Raw genomic sequence first — 25,996 nt, 5'->3', positions numbered from 1 at the left:
GACTATAGTTGTATAGCACACGTACATTCACCCACTCACTCAGTCGCTGACCACTTACTCTATATGTAGTAATACACACGTAATTGGAGTGGCTCGTAATTGGTCCACAATAGAAGTTTCAAGTCAGGTAGCGCAAACGTCATGTTCTCGTTTCGGTCCTCGTTTTCATCGCGCTTGGAAGATGACTTACCGGAAAATGACTTAGTTATGCTCAGTGCTATTGACTCCTATATGCTCTAAATCAATCGACCGGAAATAACCTTCAACACACGCGAATATAGTAGAAGTGTTCCGCTGACGTCATGACGTTTTATTACTTAACAAGAGTGGCCCCTTATTTCCACTCGTAATGTGCAATTAGGAGGCGTAGAAAACAGTAATGGTAACAACGATCAATAATGCCTAAGGGACACGACAAATGAACATTTTGAAACCATTCACAGCGCCTGTCTAAGCACCAGTGTCGAAATGAGTCCCCATCGGGAGCTGTCCGTTTCCTATGTCGGGTCGCTCAGTGTAGTTATGTTGGCACGCAGATCAGTCACAATACCTCGACGCCGTCGAGATGAGAAAAACGCCCAAAGCGCTCGGCATCACCACGCCCCCGACGGTCGGTCCTGATCGAAGCAGCGCGGCGACGACGCCATGTTGGAGGTTGCGCTGCAGTTGAAGGCCTTCGCGAAATCAGCCATATTCCTCAGAGGCACGTTGCACAGGTCCCTCGCGGAAGGCCTGCGCATGGAAGCACAGTATACGAAACTACGTCACGCAGGAGTGGTCCTGCAGTCCATGGCATAATAGCGTTTGCGTATATATAGTTCTAGAAGAAGCATTTCATGCTTGTACACAATGTTTTTACAGATGGATTCCACCATAAGGGGACGCGGACATACTTTGCCTCTAAAAGCATTAGTGCAAGAAGAATAATTAGCGGAAATTACTTGGTTATCGTAACAACAGCATTGGAGATAGTTCCTAATAGGAACTTCCCCCAATGTTTCTTATACTGCGATCTTGGACGCAGTCGTTTTTTAAGAACAATCCAACATTTCCAACTGAAATTGTGGGGTTTAACGTGTCGAAATTTTCTCGTGCGTTATGAAGAACGCTGCATGTATGGCTGCAGAATAACTTCGACAACCCGGGTTTCTTTAACGTGCCCACAAACACTTCTTCATGACGTCGTGCCCGTATTATGAATTTCAGTTTACCCGGCAAGGGACAATGACCCTCCTCCACAACGTCGTCATGGCCCTGTCGCGCCGTCACTGTAAACATGACGCACACTTCCTTACAGGACGTTGTCCTCCGGCGTAACATACCGCAGACTCTGCTTCCGTTGCTCTTCGAGCGTTCAGTTTTGATACTGAATAAACTAGAACGACGGACTATATCTTGCGTTGCCTACCTCTGTAAAACCGAAAAAATAGCAAAATTATGTTCCAATTATGCTCCAGCGTTAGTGTTTGCATGATGTCTCACGGACATGCACCTTCAATAGTGGCTGGTAAGCGCGAAAGGATTAAAAGGAGGATTAACTGTGAGAGAAATGACTTGGAAGAGGGAACCAGAGATATACTCTGATTATAACCTTCCCGTCCTTCCTTAACTTTTTAATCCATCTCTCTAATCGTTTTCCTCTAATCCTTAGCTCTCCTTTTCCCAGATGGCCGCCCTCACGTTTTTTTTTTTTTTTTTGGCGAGGGTGACCTTTGCATTAAATCTGAGCTAATATTAGCCTTATAACATATCGAGTGCTTCAGCGAACACTTTCAAAATTTTTTAAAGCTTGCCTGTAGCAGATAGCACAATTCTAGCTCACATGAGTTGGTCTATTCGAAGAGGCAGTCATTACTTGCACAAAAAATTTAAATTCATAATCGGCTAACTAAAGAAATCACTAATTATGTTTTAACTAATTACTTTATGACCAATCTTGCAATTTACAAATTCTAGCCGTGGAGTTCGCAAGGCGATGGATCCTCTTGGAACGAACTCTCAGCATGACACCAGTTTCGAGATATTAATTCCCGAACATTGCGGCGAAATGTATTGGCGTTCAAGTTACTTTCTTAACAAAACGTCGTTTTATGCATTCAAGCACAAAAGCAAGTGAAACGCTAATGCATTTCTCCGAATATTTCGGGAATCAATGTCTCGAAACTGGTCCATCCTGAGAATTCGTTCCAAGTGGATCCGCCTTGCGAACTCCATGGTTAGAATTTGTAAATTGCAGTATGGGCCATAAGGTAATGAGTTAAAAAGTTAATCAGCGATTTTTTGTTAATTAGTCGATTATGTATTTCTTTTTTTTGTGCAAGTAGTGTCCGCCGCTTGGAGTAGACCACCTCACGAACAAGAATTGTGCTATCTGCCAAGGCAACGTTTAAGAATTTTGAAAAGTGTTCGCTGAAGTATCTTGTGTATATATCTCACCTTTTATTTTTCTTTCTTTGTTTTTTTAGAGGAGGGCTGCCTTACGGCATATTAAAAAAACTAGGAAAAGAAACTTATAAATATGAACGCAATCGTGCAGGAACTCCCGTAAGGCTCTGCAATTACAGCAGCCATCTTGCAGAAGTCAGCATGTCGGTCACTGTGGAGGCCAGGCCGTTTGAGCAAGGCGTTCCGGATACGCCGCCGTGTGCCTGGGCAAGTCCACAACAGGTGGTACACATCGGTGTCCTGTGCCAGGGTCGTACAGTTGGGGCGAGCGGCGTCGTCATTGACGAAGCTCTTCCACTTGCAGGTGACTGCAGCGGTGAGGGCTGTCCTATATAGCCCATATATCTTCCTCAAGGAGACTTCCTTCACCCTTGTGAGGCCTTGGGGGAGGGAGCGGGCACACGGGGCTAAGAGCACGCGTGTCATATCTCGCGGGAATCTTTTTGGTCCATAAATGTGCTATGTATCATGGCACAAGGAGGTGCAGGTTGATATGCGTGTTCTTCGCGTTGTCGTGTGCTCTGCCGTCTGCCATGGAATTGAACGGGTCAGAGCTGTGCCCTTTGCCCTTGTACCCAGTGTACACGTGCTTTCCAAAACGTTTAACGACGTGTGTCAGGCAAAGCGACGCTCGACGCTGCCTACAATGCACACATGCGGAAGTGCAAACGTCGCCAGCTTCCGTAAAGAGTTGCAAGTGGAAAGCCACATTCGACATGAATCGTAGCTGGCTCCGGCGTGGTGTTCCTGTGGAAGTGCGCCTTTGGACCACCGTGGCAGCGTGGCCGGACTATAGTGTCTTCGTCAACACTTTACACGGTCGCGCGGCAGGCGCGAACCAGGGAATACGGGCGGCTGCGGCGGCGGCGGCGGCGGCGGCGGCGGGCCTTTATACCACAAGAGGCGGAGCCCGCATACGACCTCGAAGTCCTGCAGTGCATGTCACGGATTAAAACTCGACGGCCCGGCAACTCCGATGGTGTTTACACCACGGCGGCAGGAGAGGCTCCTGTACGCGCCGTGCCGCGACCGTGGGAACATATTGTCACGTAATATAGTGACGGTGAAGAAGGCAGCAAAACTGTGATTGACGAAACTAGCGTTTTATTGGGCGAACTTATGCCCTCAAAAGCAAGTTGCACTCAAAGAACAACGATGGCGGTGAACAAAGTCGGCGATCGTCGAAAGTCTGATCTGCCGGTCAAACGCGTCGGCTTTTATACACGAGCCATCGAACGTTCTAGAGAAATCGCTGGTGCCCGCGTGTCCGCCACTAAGTTATACATGTGTAGAACATTCTACATTCTGTGTAGAACGTTCTACATGCGCGTTGCATATACATGCCATCAGATTACACAAGCTTCGGTGACAACAGACAGCGGATAGAACCATCGATAACATTACCGAAACTTCCGATATATGCAGGCGCGTCCCGCGCTGAGCGATGACATTTGTTAGACGGTGAAAAGTGCTCACCCGAAAAAGGTAAACAAGCTCACGTGTCAATATGCCATCGCCTAAGGACTACGTGTGCTAAGTACGGAATGCCTCACGCAAGGTTTCTTAAGCACACTTAAGAGGATGGTCTGAGGACAGCGAATTCAGAACGCCCCGAGTGCGCATCTTTCAATAAACCAGCTGCACTTATTGTCAGTCCTAAGACACATCTCATCAATAGTCGACCAGATCGAGCCCCCTTTGTTAGTAGCGGAATGACTCTGGTATCAGTCTGCAATGGAGAAACGGGGCTCCGAACTTATGTTTATGGCTTACCACAGTATTAGCCAGTCGCAAAAAAATAAATAGAAATAAATAAAATAAAGCAAAGAAGACCATTTATATTGTCCCTTTGGCGGAAATAATGAAGGGATTACGTGTAAAGATGTATTCAAATGTTATTCACAAGCAAGGCAACGATACACTAAACAAGATGGCTGACAAAACTTATCGCAGCTCAAATTGCCTTTTTCTTCTTTTCTTTTTAATTTTTTCTTCACTAATGTGCCGCAAAGCAGCGCTCCTCGGAATTAAACAGACAAACAGACTAAGGAAGAAAGAAAGAAATCAGCCTACTAATTAGCTAATGATTAACTATATAGCCGACTAACTATCGCTGCAAAAGGGTAGCTTAAATGCTGATGGGCGACGTGCCTCTGCGGTCTGTCCTCCTTGGCGCAGAGAAAGAAGCAGTAGGCGACGAAGAAGAGCCTGCCGACGTCGTTCTCGAAAGGCAGGCCGAATGTGGAGAGGGTGCTTCCGTCGTCGGCCCGGCGCAGAAGGCTGAAGATGTCCCAGGCCACGCGCACCGACACCGCGGCGCGCCACAGCTCCTCGGAGTCGGGCAGGCCGAGGCAGCGGGTGGCGTTGCGGAAGGACTCCTGGCTCCTCTCGGACCACCAGCTGAACGGGCCGGGCCGCCCTTCGTGGTCGCGGAACTCCCCTTCGGGACCGACAGCTCTGCGTACGCCGCACGTAGGTAGTCCGCCAAGTTTAACTATCAACCACTTCTGTTCAGTTTCGCTTCGTGTTGTCGCTTCGAGACTAAGTTCATTCTCATGGAAGAAGACGAAGTGTCTGTCTTTCGGGCAGAACGCCGGCTCTTCCAGCTCTACTCATTTTGTGAATTTCTTAGACTTTGCCAGTGAACTGCTATTTCCTCCTTAACTGCGACGGAGATGGAGCCTCACGCGCGTCCGCCGGACTCGGCAGTGCCCGCGGCGGCTGCCTCCAGGAAGCGCAACGGCACCGAGAGCGACACTGACAGCGACGACACTATGCAGTACTATGTCAGCAGTGAAGATTCTTGTGACGACACCTTCGAGCTGGTGCGGAGTCGTAAAGCAAAGCGAAGATTTCTCAGCGCATCATCGAATTCGAGTGAATCCACCGTGAGATCTTCGCGTGATACCGAGGAGCTCACCATCCTGTTCTCGCCAGTTCTCGTCACTGACAACCTAAGACGCCTCAACAGGCAAGCCGTGTCTTCACATCTAGAGGCGCTGGTTCCAAACGAAATCAAAGACATCAGAGTGAACACCCGTAAGAACGTGCTAGCGATTGACGTAGAACACGCAGCTGCGTTGGATTCCTTGCGCAAGGTCACGGAACTTGGCGGGATGAAAGTCCGCCCTTATATTCCACTGGGCAAACAAGTCCGTACTGGCGTAATTTACGATGTTGACGAGACCATTGTCGACACCGATCTGTCAATCTTAATCAAGCCAGCTACGGAAAACACCATCATAACAAACGCGTTTCGTCTCGGCACGTCACGGTGTGTGAAGATCATATTTAAGGGCGAATCCCTCCCATCGCATGTAAAAGTGGGCCACTTCCGACACGCCCCTTTATACCAAAACCGCTGCAGTGCTGGAAGTGCATGAAGCTTGGCCATGTGAGTAGTGTGTGCAATAACACGACCGTCTGTTCTCGCTGCACTGGGCCCCACACCACAAACACGTGCGAGGCCAGTGTGCTGAAGTGCACAAACTGCAGCGGCCCTCACGATGCATCTTCGAAGGAATGCCCTTTGATTCGAAAGGAAATGCAAATATTGAAGAAAATGGTTAGAGACCACTCGTCTCACCGAGAAGCAGCAGCATCTATTAAGCGACGACGATCACGTCGCCGACGTAGATCAAGAGCCTCCAAAGCCTCTGCAGAACGCCACACACGTATATTACCACCCACTCTTCCGCCCAGGCCAAATGCAGTCAGCTCAAAGGACAAAGGTGCATCGAACAGCACGGCTGCTGACGCGTGGCCTGCACTCCCGAGGCTACATGCCCCTACTGAGCGAAATGATACTTCTACAGCAGGGGACACTTCGTCTGTTCGTGATAAATTGGCGGACCAAGATCAACAAATTGTTGCTATGATCAGCTCTCTGGTGAGTGCTATTCGTGTTCTTCTGGACAAGCTACAGACACCAACAGCTCGAAGTGCATTGCAAGTGCTGGATGCCATCAGTCCGGTTCTGGCGAGCCTTGAGAACTTGCTTGAGAACTTCTACAGCAGTGCAGTGCTTGAGAACTTCTACAGCAGAACCATGGCTCATCGACAACAACAACGATCGTTCCGGGATGATGTGAGAAGTGCCTCCATATTCCAATGAAATGCGAGAGACCTGAGGTCCCGTATTTCGAATTTTCGACAGTTCGTATTTGAAAACCATTTTCCTATACTGGTCATTTGTGAACCGAACTTATCAGCCTCCATAAGACTATCGGGATATGAATCTTTTGTTTCAAACATGTGTGTCCGTAGTAGTAAGGTTCTGGTTTACATTCGCAAGGACCTTACGTATTTTTCCCAACACGTAGCGCCACACGACCGTAACCAATACGTCTGTGTTACTGTAAAAAAAAGAAGCTGTCTTTTACTCTTATTGGCGTCTACCTTTCCCCAACAAGTCAATTTGATAGAAAAAGACTGGAAGATAGTATGGCTGCTACTCCCGGTCCTTGGATAATAACAGGGGATTTCAATGCCCACCACCATATATGGGGAAGCTCCAGGATAAATTCGAGGGGCAGGTCACTAATATCCTTTGCATCAGGCCACAACCTGCGTCTTCTAAATGACGGAAGCCCGACATTTCTGCGAGGAACTACGTACAGCAGCTGCCTTGACTTGAATTTGGTGTCACGTTGCCTGACTTTGAGCGTGCAGTGGTTCACTGATATTGAAACCCATGGAAGTGATCATATTCCGACCTATGTGAGAATCGATGGACTAGACGCCGCATTACCGGTTGCCTCTCGCCAAATCGACTGGTCACTCTTTCAAGATCGCGTAGAAGACACATGCAAGACACATATTACACGCAGATTAGAAGACACAATTGCAGACGCTATGCAAGATTGTACACGCTGCTTCACACATCCATCAAAGCGTACAGAGAATGACATTGAATTGGAAAGGCTTCGTGCACTACGTCGCCGAGCTGAAAGGAGGTACAGGCGCACGAAGTCAATTCTTGACCTCAGAGAAGCTCGGCGCATGCAAAAGAAGATCAAACGCCGAATGGATAATCTAGCGGATCAAAGATGGAAATGTTTTTGCCACTCACTAGACCCCCGCAAGCCATTGTCCCGTGTGTGGCGTACCCTACGGGGTCTTTGCTCAAGTCCCCAGCAACGACACCCATTCAACGCCCTTGCTCTCTATCAAAGCCGCCGTGAGATAGACGTCGCAGAAGAATTTTGTGTGAACGTCGCCGGCGGCACAGTTTTAGTCCCTGACATGGCTCTAGGCAACATCCCCGGCCCACGAGATGAAAGTATGGACGCTCCATTCTCTATGGAAGAGTTAGAAGCTGCTATGGCGCTGTGCAGATGTTCGTCTTCACCAGGGCCCGATGGCATAACATATACTGCTTTGCGCCACCTAGGCAGAGAAGCACGAAGAGAACTGCTCAGCCTTTTTAATAGTTCATGGCAAGATGGTGTCGTCCCACAGGAATGGAAACGCAGCCGCCTGGTACCGCTTCTAAAAGCAGGAAAGTCACCGCTCGAACTGGCATCCTATCGGCCTCTAACTCTTGCCAGCTGCGTCGGAAACCTCATGGAACGTATGATCCTCATGCGTCTCGAATGGTACCTTGAACACCACAAAATTTACCCTGACTCTATGGCGGGATTTCGACGCGGTCGTTCATCGATTGACAGTGTCATCGATCTAGTATCATCTGTGGAACAACAAAAATCTCGGAAGCGATTATCAGTAGCACTCTTTCTTGACGTGAAAGGCGCTTACGACAACGTTTCCCATCAAACCATTCTAGACGCACTTTTGACAATTGAACTAGGAGGGCGAGTATATCGATGGGTCAGTAACTACTTGACACAAAGGTCCTTGTTCGTACGTACGGAAGATGGTCCGACTACCGACCACTACACATGCCGAGGCGTTCCCCAAGGCGGTGTTCTAAGCCCTATTCTTTTCAACCTCGCGCTTCTTGGGCTGGCCGAATCCCTACCGGAAACAGTGAGTGTTTCAATCTACGCCGACGACATCTGCATCTGGACATCAGCGGTCACTCGCCTGCAGGTTCGCGCACGGCTACAGAAAGCAGCAACACAGGCATCTGACTACCTTCACACACAAGGCCTTACCATCTCAACAGAAAAATGTGCGTTAGTCGCTTTTACGCGAAAAGCGATGACTCCTTATCCAGTATGCATCAATGGTCAGCCTATCTCCTACAAGAGAAATCACCGGTGTTTGGGCGTCATTGTAGACCGGGACCTCACTTGGAGCCCTCATGTTGCCCACTTAAAGAAGAAGCTCACATCTATTGTTCACGTCTTCAAGTTCATCGCCGGCAAAACATGGGGATCGTCAGTGGGCTCCATGCTACAGTTATATCGAGCACTGTTCATCGGATTCCTACGCTATAGCTCCCCCGTGCTTGCTAAAACATGCAAGTCAAATCTTCGAGAACTTCAGAGCGTGCAGGCGCAGGCACTACGTGTTTGCCTAGGCCTTCCGCGGAGCGCCTCAACAGCAGGAACCATTATAATCGCTCAAGACCATCCGATCACAACTTACATTAGCACCGAAACGCTTAGAGCCCATGTTCGTCATGTCTCACGGATGCAGTCAAGCTCTCTTGCGTGCCTGCCAGAACGACGACCACAGGCGTCCTTCTCCAACAAGGTCAGCATCCATCGTGCCTCCTTACCATCGGGTTTCACACCCTCAGCACGTTCAACCTCAGCTTTATGGTGTTTAAAACAACCTCAAGTGCGTCTTACGGTTCCAGGGATAAGAAAAAAGACCGACCTGCCTACCTTGGCCTTGAAGCAAGCAGCTCTGGATTGTTTGCACACTCTCTACTTTGATCGAGTCCACATATACACGGATGGCTCTTCCACTCAGACCAGCTCCACCGACGCAGTGGTTATACCATCACGATCAATTAGCATCCGATACAACATTTCTCACATGACAACATCGACCGGATCGGAGCTTGTTGCCCTCCGAGGTGCCGTTGATTACATTAACAACCAACCCGCTAATCGGTGGGCAATATTCTGCGATTCGAAGGCGGCCTTACAATGTCTTCTGTCATCTCTTCGTCGCGGGTCGTGTGAGCAACTAGTGTCGGAGATACGAGAAATGCACCATCGTATGATAGCGAAAGGACACGACGTCGTGTTTCAGTGGCTACCTGGTCATTGCGGTATCTCCGACAACGACCTCGCTGACGAAGCTGCTAAAAAAGCACACGATGGAGCAACCCTTCTTTCAATACCTTTATCGCGGACCGACGCAGCCCAACACTTAGGCAAGCTAGCGCACTCTTTGACATTGGAGAAGTGGCACACACCTGAATTCACTCAACATCGATTGCATTCCCTCGATCCCTCTATGCAACTGCGGCTGTTACCAGGTCTTCCGCGAAATAAGGAAACAGTGCTGTGCCGCTTACGTTTGGGCGTCGCATTCACCAATGCTTATGAATTTCTGATTGGAATGGCTGATAGCGTAGTGCAATGCCTGCGGTGTCGAGGAAACCATAGAACACATACTGTGCTACTGCCCATCCTTTGAAAATGAAAGGCAAGACCTCTGCACAGCTCTCAATCAACTAGATGGAAGGCCGTTCACCTTGAACAAGATCTTGGGACCATGGCCTCGCATATCGCAGCTACAAAAGGCCACAAAAGCGCTGCTGCGATATTTGAAAGCGACCGGATTGAGTCAGCGTCTGTGATCCGGACTGAGTGACCGACTGATATCTCCAGTGGACTTTCTCTTCTTTTAATCTTTCCGTTACCCTTTCCCTTTCCCCAGTGTAGGGTAGCCAACCGGGCTCAGTCCTGGTTAACCTCCCTACCTCTCATTTATCATTTTCTCTCTCGCTCTCTCTCTCTCTCTCTCTCTCTCTCATGAATGCACGTGCTGTATACCGTGTGCGGACGTGAAACGAATCGGAACCGGGTTCAAAATGTTTGTATACAGGAACTGCTCGAAAGAATGGGCACCGGTCAATCGTGAAAGCAAACAAGATGGCGCCAATGGCGTCAGCCGCTGGGACGAGCATAACATCGAAACGAAAAGCACGGTGAATTGGGGTACTCCCCCATAGCCGATGCACCCCAGCACGAGCATTGTTGATCAAAACGACTGATATACCGACGCAAACGTCACTGTGTGCGTATAAGTACCCATTGCGATCCACAGCGTTACCTCTGCACATGGTATGGTCACGGCCGGCGTGGCCAAATTCTGTAACTCATACGGACACGCAAAAGGACCCAGCGATGTCAGTCTCAGCAAATATTTAAAACTGTACCGTGTGGGCGCACTTATAGAGTGAAGTCCTGGCGTAATTATGACAAGAGATACACAAACCATTCGTGGACATACCGAATATCCCGAGTCATCACCCGTATACGTGAGATGTTGCCGAGCCTTCTTTTCCAGCAAAACGTACACCGAGCTTATACACATGCAGAGGAATCACCCTTTCCGCATGCAAAGACCCTGATCATTCTCCCTGTCGACAATACATGTCCACGCCAACAATTCTGTTCCCCAATTCTTTTTCTTTCTTTCTTTCTTTCTTTCTTTCTTTCTTTCTTTCTTTCGGAAGCGCATATCGGTTTCTTAGCATCGCGCACACCTGGAGAATTCTGTCGCCACAAGAGATTATTTCGACAGCCTGATTGCCATAGTATTTGTAGAGTTGGCGTGAGGTCGCCGCGGTCATGATTCTTGTATTTATGTAGGAACGCGGGAGCCCACCAAGAAAATCCACCAGGCTCTTTTGAGCGCGTGAACTACATTCGACAGCGCCTACAGGGAAAAGGAGCACCATCGCTGAGTCCGAAGTACTCGAAGTGGAGAAATAAATTGAATTAACTGAATTGAGTCCACCGCAAGTCTCAGGGAGATCGCTGAAAGTGTTTTAGGTCATCTGTGCACTGAATACAGTACCCTCCCACCTGTCTCTTAGCAGCGCCCACACAAACCTTATTGCTCTTCCTGGGCGTGCCCTAACACTCCCAAACACTCTTTTCCTCTGGGAAGCCGCGCTGTCAAAACCGGACCCTGGGTTCCAGCGCCGTACGATCTGGCGGGCACAGGTATACATCACGCGGATCGCAGTGGCGCTGGAGAAAGGGCTCGGAGGACTTCAACCCTCCCTTAATACAATAAAGGTTTCTCTCTCTCTCTCTCTTTGCTGCGCCGCGGTAGCTGTATGTGCGAGTGCATGCACACATGTGAACTTCACCTGAGCGCGGCGTCGACGAAGGCGCGACCGAGCCCTGCGAACTTGACGGCTACCGGGAAGCTCTCGTGGAAGAGCGGTGGCGTCAGGGCGCCCAGCGGCACGGCCACTGCCTTCAGCTGGGGCCGTAGCACGGGCTCGGTGAGCCGCTGCGGGACCAGGAACGGCGTCGCCTCACTCTCGTGCAAATCAACGGGTCGCGTCAGCGCATCCAGCAGGAACGACGTGGGCAACGCGCGCAGCGACAGCACGTTCAGCAGGAACGGCGTCGCCCGGCCTGGTTGCCACGCGGATGAGTTGCCCAGCATCGGCGTCAGTGACTTCAGGGACGCCAAGTCGCCTGCGCCCGTGTATGTGCACAGCGGTTAGTTAGCGCAAGAACGTCCGCAACAGTGGGCGCCGACCAACCGAGCGCCCCATGCTACACAACGTGGCTATTCAAAGCTATAGCAATGCGAAGTGCATATTGCGCTTCACGAAGGTGGCAGGGTGTAAAGGAGCGTTTTTTGTAGAATCCTATGCTGCATTATTTCTTTAGCTCACATTCAGTCTTTAGGTGATGCTAACTTGGGAGTCGCGTTGTAATTATGTCGCATCGTTAGATGTCGCCACATGTGGACCATCATGTGCATAAATTTCCGCCGCTATAACCAACGAAGGACATTCTTGGTCTGGATCGTGGCATGCGCTTTCTTGAGGCCGATCGAGTGCCCATCCGGGTGCGTGAGCCCGGAAGTTGTTTCTTCACCTAAGTCAACATAGTGGGCGTATTGTGTGCACAACAACAATAGCGATATATTTCAAATGTGTGTCCTAGCTAACGTTATAAGCCAAGCTGTTCAACGGAAAACGTGATCTTAAGAAAAAATAAGAAAAACGCACTACATGCAAGATACAATTATAAAGTCTACAATGCTCGATCATCGGAGGTCTGTTGACCCAACACTGTAGATCCTAAGATTGTACCTTGCACCGTGTTTTTTCAAGCTTATTTTTCGTTGAACAGCTTGGCTATACCGTTAGCTGGGATGCATCCGTCGCGATGGCACGATGGCTATGGCGTTCTGCTGCTGTCTACAAGGTCACCGGTTTGACTGCCGGCTACGGTGAAATTGTGGCATATAAACTGCTCGTCTACAGTGCTCTGGGTGCTCGTTAAATAGCCCTGATGGTCAAAATTACAACGGAGCCTCCCACTGCGGAGTCTCTCAGCCCTTGCGTTGCAATGGGATGTCAATTAAATCCTACCAGTCACCCCTTGCGCATGTAATCAATAAAACAAAGACTGCCTGTGTATGTCCATGTACCGGGAAGCGAGACCTTGAGAGCAGAGAGCTTCTTCCGTGCCTCGGTGAAGGTCACGTGGTCCATGCGGAAGTGTTCGATGAGGCGTGCGGGCAGCTGACTCGCGACCACGTTCAAGAAGGCCCTCGCGTTCAACGGAGCTGCCTTGGCTTGCGCACTACCTGCCAGCTTTCGCAACGCTAGCGCAGCGTTGAGGGCAACCGGGTTGGCTGACCTGCAAAGCAGGCGCGCGATCTTGCAGGGGCCTTCGCCGCAGCGCAACAGCCCGACGGCTTCATCTTAAAAGGTCACTATATCATTATCGTCATAGAGGCATTGCGTAGTCAAAGAGCACAGGCGGCATACGCGAATATCTTGGGAAATATCTACAAAGATTGGAGAGCTAACTTGGTTCTCCACAAGTAGAACGTAACATATCAAGAAAGGGGTAAGGCGAGGAGACACAGTCTCTCCAATGCTTATTCACTGCATGTTTAGAAGAAGTATTTGTCTATTAGACAGGTAAGGCTTGGTAGTGAGGATCAACGGCGAATATATAAGCAACTTTCGGTTTGCAGATGACTTGTCCTGTTCAGCAACACTGGGGACGAATTGCAACATATCATTGAGGTCCTTAACCGAGAAAATGTAAGAGCGGAGTTGAAGATTAATATGCAGAAGACAAAGGCAATGCTCAATAGCCTGGCAAAGCAACAAGAATTCAGGATCACTAGTCAGCTTCTAGTTTCTATGCAGGAGTAAGTTTATCTATAGGTCAACTACAGGGGACCCTGACCATGAGAAGGAAATTTACGGAATAAAAATGGGTTGAGTGCACACGGCAGCCATTACCAAATCCTGACTAGGAGATTACCACTGTCGTTGAAAAGTGTACAGTCATTGCATTCTACCGCTGTTAACATATGGGGCAGAAACTTGGAGGTTAACAAAGAAGCTCGACAACAAGTTAAGGACCGCGCAAGCAGCGGTGTGAATCAGAGAGCAAACGGAGATAGCCGATATTCTAGGTGACATTAAGAGAAAAATAAATGTAGCTGGGCAGCCGATGTAATGCGCAGGGTAGATAACCGGTGAACCATTAGAATTACAGAATGAGTGCCATGGGAAGGGAAGAGCCGTCGAGGACGGCAGAAAGTTAGGTGGGCTGATGAAATTAGTGTAGGCTCAAGTTGGAATCAACGCAAGGCAGGTAATTGGAGATCGCAGGGAAAGGCCTTCATCCTGTAGTAGACATAAATATAGGCTGATGATGATGATGACGAATCATTATAGTCATCACGATTATATTTTATCCCATTGCAGCGTGTATAGGAAGGAAAAAAATATGAATAGGAGGGAGCGTCACGTGACAATTTTTAAGCATAGTCATAAAAGATATATGAAAAAAGCTCATGAGAAATAGGCCCCCACCAAGTGATAGGCAAGCAGTAATTTATAGCCTACGAGTGCGTAGAGGGTATTGGGGAGAGTGAAGCGCAGAGCTGGTGGCGAGGACTGATTGTGATGAGGACGTCACTGAACGCTATACTGCAAACAATGCGTTGAAATATGAGCCGACCAAGGAAGGCCTATTTCCCAAGAGTCAAAGCGCAGGTGGGCTCTGAAGTAAAGTAGTGGCGGCGTCAGAAGAGGACGACTTGGTGAGACCATCTGCCTGACGTCATGCTACTCCCTACTCTTTTTATTTCCTCCATACACTGCAGGATGAAGGCCTATCGAGCCAATATATAGCCATGCCTTAGTACCACATAACTCCATAGTGGTGCCATGTCACCATGTTACTACTATGGCAGGTAATATGCCCACTACTAGCCATCGCATGGCCCTGTCTTGAGTCGGCTGACTCAGGCCTATATGCCTGCAATTTTCCTGATTTCATCCTACCAAGTAAATATGCTGCCATCCTCTAATCGTTTGCCTTGCCTTGGCAGCTAATGATACTAATGCTATAACACACTCCTACTAATATACTGACAGCCACTAATGGCTGCCACCAAGCCAGGATAGGCTGTTCTGCTGTTCTTTCTGTTTCACACTAATATGACGCCAGATTGGAAACTGCTTAATTGTAGCTGGCGTCAGCCAATCATGGAGCACGATTAAGCAAATACGCGTATCCTAACGCAGGCAAGCACAGACGAACATGATATTAGCAGGTAGCTTTTATATATAAGCGGAATTTCAGAAGATTGTTTCGTACTTCCTTGAAAATAGGGGAGATAAGAAAATGGGATAAGATAAAGCGCGAGCGCAATCGGGCCATACCGAGATGTACAATCTTTAGCAAACATACGAAGCCAACAGAGAATGAACCCAAGGACAGAGCAAGACAAACTGATGTCTTTATTGTTAAGCTGTATACATAATTATAGATGATGGTTAAGTTTGTCAAAAATTATATGTTTCTATTACAAGCAAAACATAAATGAAAGTATGAGTAAAGATTGATTAATTGATTTAGTGGTTGGTTGAATAATTGAAACTGTCTTCTCCGCCGGAAGGGAATGAGAAGTTGGTTTCAGAACGGGGTACCTAAGTTGTAGCAAGGTGATAAAGGGGCTTGGCTTCTCTGCCGTTGCCCTAATTGTAATGGTCAATGTAATCGTCTCCGCTCGAAATCCCAAAAGGATATCCACACGGGAATCAGGATATTGAATCCAACTTAGGTAGGGCGGCCATGCCACCGTTGGTCTTGGGGCAAATATGACAAAGTTCTAGTACGTTTGTGGTCGATTCTCTGTCGGTATACGATATCTCACTGCCAGTAGGAGCCCAACCCACGACATCGGCACGACGCGTGCGGTGTTCTACCAACCGAGCTACGGCGACTGACTGTCATCTCATCTTCTTTCTTGGGTATTTATGTATGCCGCGCGTACTTATAAACTAGCCCTGTGAGTGTAATGCCACTCGAAGCCATGATCTTAGAGGCAGGCCGATAGACTCTCGTGTGCTACACGTCAAGGCCAGAGTCGGAGGCCCTCATTGGCTTCATATGAATATGCATGTGCACATTCATATGTTCATGCATAGTACGTAGCATATGAATAGTACATTCATAGTACATAGTACATGCATAGTGCATGCGTAGTACATGCGTAGTAGATACATTTTCATGCGCATGTACTACGTGCGTACCACAAAAGCTGATGGCAGTGAGCGACCCTTTGATCGGGCGATAGCCAGATGGCCGGCGCGTCCACTTGCGCAGCAAAGTCGGAGTGGTGCGCGTCGAACCCGAACATGGACAGGCTTCGGTAGCCGAGGTAGAGGAAGGCGTTCGGACACGACGTCAGCAGCAGCTTGAGCAGCTGGAAGAGCCCCTCGTGGAAGGCCATGGGCGTCGTCCTGGGCAGTCCGGTACGCGTGGACAACACGTCGATCCAATGAGACGCCGGCAGAATGCCTTCCAGTGCCAGCGCCGCTGCTTCCACGGACAGGAACGAGTACCTGCACGCCGCATGGTCAAGGACGCCACACAAGTTCCGGTTGGTCGGCGCGATTCGGTTACCGGCAGCGGCGGCCGCGTTACGAGTGGGGCGGAATGTTAAGTGCACCGAGCTTTGAGAGAGTGTTAAAGATCCACATGTAGTCAAAATAAATCCGGAGAGTACGAGGTCTTTTTATTTATTTATTTTTACATGCTGCAGCCCCGTTAGGGCTATGGCAGGAGTGGGGAATGATACGGTTTTATAGCACACAAAAAGTGTAAATATAAGCAGCACGAGAGCGAAAATTATAAACAATAAATAAATAAATAAATAAATAAATAAATATATATATATATATATATATATATATATATATATATATATATATATATATATATATATATATATATATACACAACATTCATGTTTAAGCAAGAAATAGTCCAATGGAAGAGAACGAATGGCGCCAGGCAGCGAGTTCCGATATTCAATGGTTAAAGGAAAAAAAAACTATATTTAAACGCATCAGTTTGTGACCGGTAGGATATAATATTAAGATGGTGAGGAAGGTTCCGCAAATTTTATGCATGTACTAAGGGAAGATGAGTTCGATGAGGTAATCAATGAGTGCAAGAGCTTTAGGGATTCTAGGTTGCGACGGATGCCGAGAGTATAGTCAGATTTAACTCTGTAAGTTTAGAAGACGGAAAAAAAAACCTTATCATAACGACGGTAGATGAACATGATAGCATTTCTAGGACCATTTCCAACTTCATGGTGTCTGATTCCTTATATAATTTCTATACCACACAGGCATAACCTAGAAGTGGCCGGATAACTGATTTTGACTACATTACGCGTGCGTAATGCGGAGGCTGTTGATAAGTTAGATAAAATATTGTTATTAACAAGGTAGTCTGGATTTCAGAAATGAATTGGGAATGTTAAACACAATAAATAAATAAATAAATAAATAAATAAATAAATAAATAAATAAATCAGACAAACAAAATTTAAATAGTTGGAAAGAGAATAAGCTTCGAAACTTACACCGGTGAACGAGAAACACGCATGGAACCTAGACTGTGGTCGATATTTATACTAGTGTCACACCGTCTCTTCTGATCGCGATCAGTCCCGATCCGTTTCGCATTTCTTTATCACGATCAACAACGACCACTGCTACACGGTCCAACAACGGTCCGGATCGACTCTGGGCATCTTTGGTTTGGGAGAGCTCTAGCACACTATAGAGTGGGTTAAAACAACTTGTCAACTGTGTCTAATATGCAGCAAAAAATTGTAATATAATACTTTCCATTCTTCTTAAAGAAAATATTATTTCGTTTGTCATTGTGGGCTATCATCATCCGCTGATAATCTGCAACTCCCAGAACTACATGGTCGACAGCGCGCTATCGCGATCAATTGGCTCGACCGCGATCGTAGCAAGTTCGCGATCTAAAGTGACCGTGCGACACCGGAGTAACTTACATAAAATACTTCTCGTACGTTGCCAAAAAACAGTTTTTTTGACAGTAACGCCACTTTGAATCTTTTACACGATGTTGGCACCTTGCCAGTCATAAAGACAAGAGATCCTCTCACCGGAGGCTGCTGCTATACTAAATATGTTTTTGTATAGCACGCGCTATACAAAAATAAATAAATAAATAAATAAATAAATATTACGCACTTTAGATGTTTTCAGGCTTCTATACAGCCGTGTTACACCTACTTTTGGAAATTCACATTTCATGCACATTAACAGCTCATTACTATAGCCTTGGCGCTCTTGGGCCACACCTGGTCCTTGCGCGAATAACATCCAATAATCAATCGATACTTCTCATACGCGATGAACGAGGAAATGGAGGGGAACTGAGGAGCCCGATTTTTTGTGAGTCACAAGAATTCATGAAGCCAACAGATAACGAAGCCAAGGAAAGCACAGCGGAAATTATTTATTTTATTTTAGATGGAGAAATGATAAGGTAAAGGAAAATGCAAGTGGACGAAAAAAAAAAAAACAGCTTGCCGCCGGTGGGAGCCGTACGAGCTGTCTTTTCGTCCATTTTAAGCGGTTTCACTCGCACATGTTATAGTTGTGAAAAATGCTTTAGGTGGCGGTGCTTTGGAGCACGCGCGATGCAGCAATTTTTGCCTTCTTTGGGCATTCAAACAGACGCTGTTTAAGTAAATGCGGTATCTATTTTCATAGCCGAGTTAGAGCTGTAAACATCATTCTTGAAGATTCTTCAAAAAAATACAAATTTTTGCTCTCATGCTCTCAACAACATTTTTCTTTTAGTGCCACTATTTAAGTCGCTACAAGGGTTACCCAGGTTGAGCATATCTGCATTTCACGCGTATTCGTGTCGAAACGATGCAACTAAATTTTTACTCGGCAATCTTTACGCGGAACCGAGGTGTACGCACGCACCTGCACCTCGCTTGTAAGGCAATCGTCAAAGCTGGCTTCCCCGCACCAAATGTCCTTCTGAGGAGAAGACCCCTCCGTTTTACAGGCGATAGCGTGTCGTAAATATACCTACCGCAGTTTTAGGCAATGATGATCGCTACAAAAACGTATTCGTAAATCCAATACAATTGCATTGGATTTACGAATACGTTTTTGTAGCGATCATCATTGCCTAAAACTGCGGTAGGTATATTTTTACATTGGATTTACGAATACGTTCTTGTAGCGATCATCATTGCCTAAAACTGCGGTAGGTATATTTACGACACGGAACCGCAGAATTTGACGCATCGTAGCCTGCACGGCCCTCAATAAACGAGGCCCTGCAGACCGCGGAAATAAGTCTATTCGTGCAAATCACCAGCAAGCAGGGCCGTACCCAGGAAATATTTTCCGGGAGGGTTTTGCGGAGGCCAGTGTGATTTTGAAAGATTTCCACTAATCTTATTTTTGTTTGTAAATCAGGGACATCGCGGACATGATAGTATAAGCACATATGTTTACACGTACATACAATGACATACATTTAAGTTTATTTGTGCGAGCGGCACGTCGCCGCAGCCACAATATCGCGGGGTGTCGGACCCCCACGACACTTCCCCGTGCAGTCGAATCGGCGTTGTATCTGCGTGGCGTATCTGCCCCCTGCAGGGACGCTGTACGCGTTCGGGCTTATACACAGCTACCTTCTTTCGGAGCCGACGTTGAGGTCGTGGATGGAACTCTCCAGCCTAACGATTATGCGAGCGGCGTCGGCCGAAGCGCCAAACATGGCCAGCGCCTGGGTGACGTAGCGCTCCAGAGCCTCCTCGTCCTCGAACCACTGCGGTAGCACGGACGGCGGGTCGAGGAACGTCCGCATTTCACGACCACCGTCGCTGTCCATGCGCAGCCGCGCCCAAGCTCCGACGCGGTACTTGAAGTCCAACTGCACGAACGCTCCCGCCTGTATCGCGAACTTGGGCAGAGCGCGTTTCGCACGTAAGCTCGCGCGAAAATCTCGAAGGCACACGAGAACACCGAGTGGCATATGTATATATGCCGAACATCGACATTTTAAGCCTCGTCATTTGCCCGAGCTGCGACAGATAGTGACGCCTTGACTTCTGACATAGCTTTCATCACTTTCACGTCTGCTGCCTTTATACGAGTCACAACTGAACTATTCTGAGCAAAGCTGTGTGTAAATTTGTCTTCTTTTGTACCAATTTTGTTGTACCTCACTTATGTAATATCCCCGAACTGAACTGAACCTGTTCACGATATCTTCTTCCTTTGTAAATAAGCACCATAAACTTTGTGTAATAATTTCTGTGCTCATAGGCAGTGGTGTAGCTGGGTCGTCTGGCACCCGGGGCCCATAGGTCTTCTGTTACCTCCCTCCCCGTTGATACGCCACTGCTCATAGGTCAATACAATTTGTCATCTTTCTGGTCATCTGTCGGTTGCCCATTGCTTGTTTGAAGCAGACGGTTTGAATATTATTTAGCGCGGCTTACCGCAGTGAAGTAAAAAGCGCACCAAATGATTAGCGACTGCTTAAGAGGAAGCTTTAGCTCGGGCCCAACTCCGACGCGGCCTATTCAAATACATGTAAAAACGCAAAAACGTTTTTCTGAGATAATCCCTGGACCGATTTTAATGAAATTTGTTGCTGTTGAGAGAGAAAGTTAAATTCTAGTGACTGTTGGAAGCGGAATTTTGATTTAGGGCTTGCATTTTGTTAAAGAGATTTACAAAATTTCAGAAGTTTGAAAAAAATAGAAGCACGAAGTTTACAAACTAATAGCTCTGCATCAAGAACAGATATCGCGGTTCTGTAAACGGCATCCATTAGATCACTCAAAGCGGACAAATTTCATATGTCATTTTACATCTTACGTGAGTTTGTTACGTTGTTTACGGGGGTTCTGCAAAAGTTGTAATTACATATTAATAAATTTTTTGAGATTCATGTATAAGATGTCAAATTTGTCCGCTTTAGATGTGCTATTAAGTACAATTCACAGAATTGCGATATCACCTATTCTTGCTGAGTTACAGAGTTGTAAACGTAATAGTTTCGTTTTCTGAAAATTTGCGATTTTTGCCAATTTTTAGTAAAAAATTGACGACCTAAATCGAAAATTCGAAACCAACAGTCACTAGATATTAAGTTTACTATTAAGATACTTTTAAATGCAACAAACCCCGTCAAATTTGGTGCTGTGGTTGCCGAGAAAAACGAATTCTCCTTTTACATGTATTTAGATAGGAGCACCCGAGCTAAAGCTTCCTTTTAAGCCTGTAGTGTTCCCAGGTGTCTCTTATATACCACGCTTGCAGCGACAAAGATCGCACCTGCGCGATGAGTTCGAAGAGCTGCTGGGGTGTTAAGTTGGCAGGAGTAGAGAGAGGCCATCCAGGGAGGCCCATGTGATGGTGTAAGAGATGTAGGATGTCTTTGGTGCGCACGGAGCCAGTGCTCCGATAGCGGAGACAATCGTCGCGTAGCTTGCCCAGGCCGTGGAACTTCGACTCCTCCGAGAGCGCATGCTCCACGACAGCGTTGAACTCGTTCTCCTGAACACCGCATGCGCGAACAATAGCTGAGGGTCCTCGGGTTTAGTTAATTGCTTATTTGTCTGTAACTTAGGCTCGTTCTTTGGCCAAGCGCGTGACCTCCGCGATCGTCCGCCGGGAGTCAAGACTCGGTATTCCAGTCGAAAGGAAGGAACTGGGCGCGTTTAGCTTTATGCAATTACTGTGGACAGCAGAAAATGGCATAAAGCCCGCGCTAATCGAACTGCACCAAACATAACTAAATTAAGTGAGATTTACTTTGAAAATAATACATTGAAATGGCAGGCGGAGGACTAACAGCTACAGGTGCGTCGACAAAGGGACACGCTAGGAGGATGCCATCAACATGTGCAGCGGTATATTCTCGTGCATATGCTCTTAAAAGCCGCACTGCCGCAGGCAACAGCGCACTTCGATCGTCTACTCAACTGCGGAGTGCGTGGCCTACCCGGAGCATAACCCTCGCCCTGCGGTCCGTCTCGGTCGCCGGGCAGACGTACGCGAAGAAGTCGTCGCAAGGGTGGCGGCGCGAGCTCACGGAGCTCGCCACGACGCTGTCCAGCCGCAGGCAGGCGGGCTGACTGCACGGGGTGTGTGGCGCCTGCGGGTACACGAGCGACACGACGAAGGCGAGCAGCACGAAACCGCAGAGCCAAACGGCGAGCCCGATGAGCAGGGACCACCCGTCACCCCCCATGAGCAGGAGCTCGACGGCGTTGATGCCGCCGGCGGTCGTGTCGTCGTCGCCCATCAGGTCGCCACCCACCGAGGCCCCGGTCAGCTGGGACGCGCGACCCGTGCCGGCCCTCAACTGCCGGCCGCGCAGGAGGACGGTGCTCGAGGCCCCAGGAGGCATCGGGCTCGACATGTCGGCGGCCGAACGCAACGCCGAGGCCAGCGTGGGGCCGACGGCGGGGTCGACCAGCGAGCGCGGACGCGACCGGGACGTGCCGCTCGTCGAGCGACTCGTTCGGCCTGCCGTCGACATATTGCGCCAACCCTGAGCTGGTTGGGTTCCTCAGTTTCGCTGTAGCTCTCCTATAATGACGAAGATTGTTCCAGACAATGGCACATACCCAAAGTGAGGGATTCAGTTAGCCAACAAGCGGACGGTAAAGAAAGAAAAAAAAAAAAAGAGAGAGAGAGGTGAGGGAAGGGGAGATAATAATTAGAATGATAATATTAAAGCTAAAATGTATATATTTTATTTATATGAATGTTTACTAAAGGGTAGAGATAAGTAAACATATATATAAAGTCTTGTTTAGCAGTCAGTCTACTAAGAGAAAAAACAACAGAAAGCTGGAAAAAGAAGAGGTAAAGAAAAGAAACAGAAGAGAAACCAGAATTACTAGACGATGAAGAATATAGAGCTGAGAATTTGCAGGAGAAATTCAAAGAAGTCATAGTGTCGCTCGACAGGCGAAGCATTGATTGCGACAGCAAATTGTTAGACAACTATACGAAGTAACGTTAGACATTTTATCAATTGAATAAACTGCTGTAAACATTCACTTACTAACTAAATTAACAAGCACGTCGCGCATGCACTGGCAAACATGGACCCATCTCACTCGATGACCACAGACACTCACTGTCAGAATTCCGACGTGATGAACAGCAGCAGTGGCGAGTGTATTCCTCTTCGTGCTGTCTCTCACTTCAACGCGAACTAGGCGGGCGCGCAAGAACACAGCTCATTTGAAACCGTCAGCTGTATAGGGTCGGCTATGGGCTTTGAACCAAGCTCAGATTGCCTCCAAGATGTGCGCAGCCCCGCTCAGCCACGGCAGCTGGAGTAGAAGGAGAGATGCAGACTAACCTTCACCCCCCTCCCTCCCCCCCACCCCCCACTTGCGCGCGTGAGAATAGGGCACGCACCTTCCCCACCTTCCTCCCTAGCGAGTGCGAAACGATACTGCCACATCAAGCCACTATACCTATCAACCATGCCCTCGCAAGCTTTCGATCCCACTTATGCATACGGCACGCGCGGCCACAATGTCATCGCACTTCAACTTTTTACGGAACATCGCGGTGACACCGACGACGGAAATTTGCCTGGAGGGTCCATAAAATTGCTATCAGGGGGGGGGGGGGGGGAAGGAAGCGCAAACGTGAGATTACCGTAGCAATCATTTTGCATTACAAATTAAATCGCACATGGCCAGGACTACGCCGTGAGGTGCCCAAATTCCAGCAAGGAGCATCTGAACATTAGGTTTTTTTTTCGCTTTCCTGCACCTTATACACATAGAGTGAAAACAAGAAAACAGGCCCAGATGACGCATGTCCACCTGCGCTGCTGGCGGGCATGCGTCAGGTGGGGGCCGTTTTCTTCAGTGCTAATGCACTGTAGTATAAGACATCATAAGAGAATAATTTATTTGCACTTTGCACTGGTCCACCTGCTAGCCCTAGCAGATGTTAGTTAATGGTGAATTTAAACACCCTGTTTAGGGTGCTCATGAGGCAAACATTTTAGCTCTTCTGTTATGAAGCAAGAATGTTGTAATAACAGATTGGAAGTGTGGGCCATGTCCAATGGTAGATCGAGAACCAAGATTGGCCTGCCTCTGCTGAGATCAGCGGATACGGTAGGATCGTCCCCCAGGCAGACAAAACCAGTCGGGAGACACATGTTCCAGATTTATTCTGCGGCTATAAATGTGACTCATGTCACGATATGGCTCATAGAAGACATTGTTGAGGAAGAGAAACACTCCAGCTTTTCGGTTTCACACACTATCACCAGTTTTAAGTGAACTGATAAAACCAAAGTGTTCTGTTGGCTGACTACATTATGATAATGTTTTTATAGTCGCTTCAAGACAGTAGAGAGCCAGAAAGCAGCCTCTCAAATTCAAGCTGTGAACAAATTCACTGACGATTACGATACTCCATAATGCGAATTTTGAGAGCAGCTTTTAGGAGTTTTGAATCCGCTATATATTGTGGCAAAGAACTTGATTCTGAATGACAGGGTCGTCTCAAAGGCAGTGCTGAGCCTCTGCTTGGGTAGCTCATTTAGCAGCAGTGGCAGACAAAGCATTTCCACCAGTTGCATCGCTCATTGTTCAGAAAGAAAGCATGAACACAGGAACGTGTAGCTCGTGTGGAGCGCACTCTCTAGCGGCGGCAGTGCAGGCAAAGTAGCGCATGCGCAGTGGGTCTGAAGCCCACGCTAGTGCTTTGTTTCCATATATGGTGTCAGTGGACGTGCTCGCCGCATGCCTGGTCACTGCCGTGGAGCACATCTCGTGCAGCACTCCACTTTCTTTCTTATGCTTCCGCTGAAACCTTCCTCGTGCTCTCTTCACTCTTGCCGTCTTTCATCGCCGCTGCACTTTGCGTTCGCTCTTTCATCCTTTGCTGTGCTCGTTCGCTCGTTTACGCCGAGGGATGCTGACACTCAACGCAGGAACAGCCGCCTAAGAGCTGTGCTCTAAACTTTAGTCCATACTACGACAAATAAATAAGCAAATGCTTGTAAAAGCCTCTTTATTTGTGCTGCTCACCAACCAACCAAAGTTGTGGGCGACAATGACGAAGTTATTCGCCAGCTCTGATAAGGTAAAGAGCTGCTTATTAAGCAGATGGCATGCTCTGATCGTTTAGATTCGAGTATTTATTCACTATAACAATTGAAACTCTGCATGCAATTCATCATGTCATGACAGTACGGTAGATCAGCTAGGCTTACTGGACGGCTGGAACTTGTTTCGAAAAGCAAAGGCAAAGCACCACTGTTTATAAACCTTGTCAATCAGCGTAAAAAACCAAAGTGATTGTAAAGGTGGCATACCCCATCAGTTCCCACTTTTATTTATATTTATTATATTTATATTTATATATTTATTCCCACTTGAATGCACACACCCTCATCTGTACCACACAACATATCTCCCGCCATGGTGTTACGCTTACATCACCACCAACAAAACAATGAAGCTTTGGTGACGTGATTAACCTCTTAAGCGCTTTCTTTTGACCAAAAGTGACCTTATCTTCCTTTTTTTCATGGCTTATTTTCAAACTTCACTACATCGAAAACCCTTCTAAAGCTTTTTCAACCAATTTGCTTAATGTTTTAGGCATTAAAACACTACATCACTTTCGGGCTAAGTCTATGTTGTCTTTGTTTCCAAATCATCTCTTTCAGTAGAAGCAACGAGAAGACTGTCATCATCCCCTTCGCTCGAAGAACAAAATTCCAGTGCATCGCTTTCACTCTCACTTCTTCATTGTTTTATTGGTGGTGATGTAAGCGTAACACCATGGCGGGAGACATGTTGTGTGGTACAGATGAGGGTGTGTGCATTCAAGTGGGAATAAATATCTACCAGTGATAGGGTATGCCACGTTCTGTCAGAGTCAATCAGCGGCCTTCTTTTGCATGCGCTACTCATGTGTGACGCCATCGCTCCAAATCTGCCAAAAAGGCACAAAAAGCATGCCATTCCAAAAGTACGGCCTTTGAGTGCTGGCAAAGTGTTGCTATCTATGCAGTAGACAATGAAGACCACAATA

General features: G+C 47.7%; 1 protein-coding gene across 1 annotated transcript; it reads right to left on the bottom strand.

Moving 5' to 3' along the window:
* Window positions 1-593: 593 nt before the first annotated feature.
* LOC140217082 (neprilysin-1-like) lies at window positions 594-22,454 on the bottom strand. The gene is made up of 8 exons (XM_072287499.1): window positions 21,915-22,454; window positions 21,245-21,466; window positions 19,591-19,850; window positions 16,130-16,441; window positions 12,994-13,205; window positions 11,690-12,026; window positions 4,597-4,902; window positions 594-732 (listed from the first exon to the last, which is right to left on the bottom strand). The coding sequence occupies exons 1-8, from the start codon at window positions 22,452-22,454 to the stop codon at window positions 594-596; spliced, it is 2,328 nt and encodes a 775-aa protein (XP_072143600.1).
* Between the last annotated feature and the right edge of the window lie 3,542 nt (window positions 22,455-25,996).

This window comes from Dermacentor andersoni, chromosome 4, assembly GCF_023375885.2.
Source record: "Dermacentor andersoni chromosome 4, qqDerAnde1_hic_scaffold, whole genome shotgun sequence".
NCBI classification, from domain to species: Eukaryota; Metazoa; Arthropoda; class Arachnida; order Ixodida; family Ixodidae; genus Dermacentor; species Dermacentor andersoni.
This window is presented reverse-complemented; position numbering and strand designations above follow the sequence as displayed.

Excerpts from the sequence above, each read along its gene's own strand:
- LOC140217082 (XM_072287499.1), bottom strand. The coding sequence starts at position 22,454 with ATGTCGACGGCAGGCCGAACGAGTCGCTCGACGAGCGGCACGTCCCGG. Across the intron at positions 4,903-11,689 it reads TTCGTCGACGCCGCGCTCAG|AGCTGTCGGTCCCGAAGGGG; the intron begins GTGAAGTTCACA and ends CGGCGTACGCAG. Across the intron at positions 733-4,596 it reads AAGGAGGACAGACCGCAGAG|GCCTTCCGCGAGGGACCTGT; the intron begins GCACGTCGCCCA and ends TTCCATGCGCAG.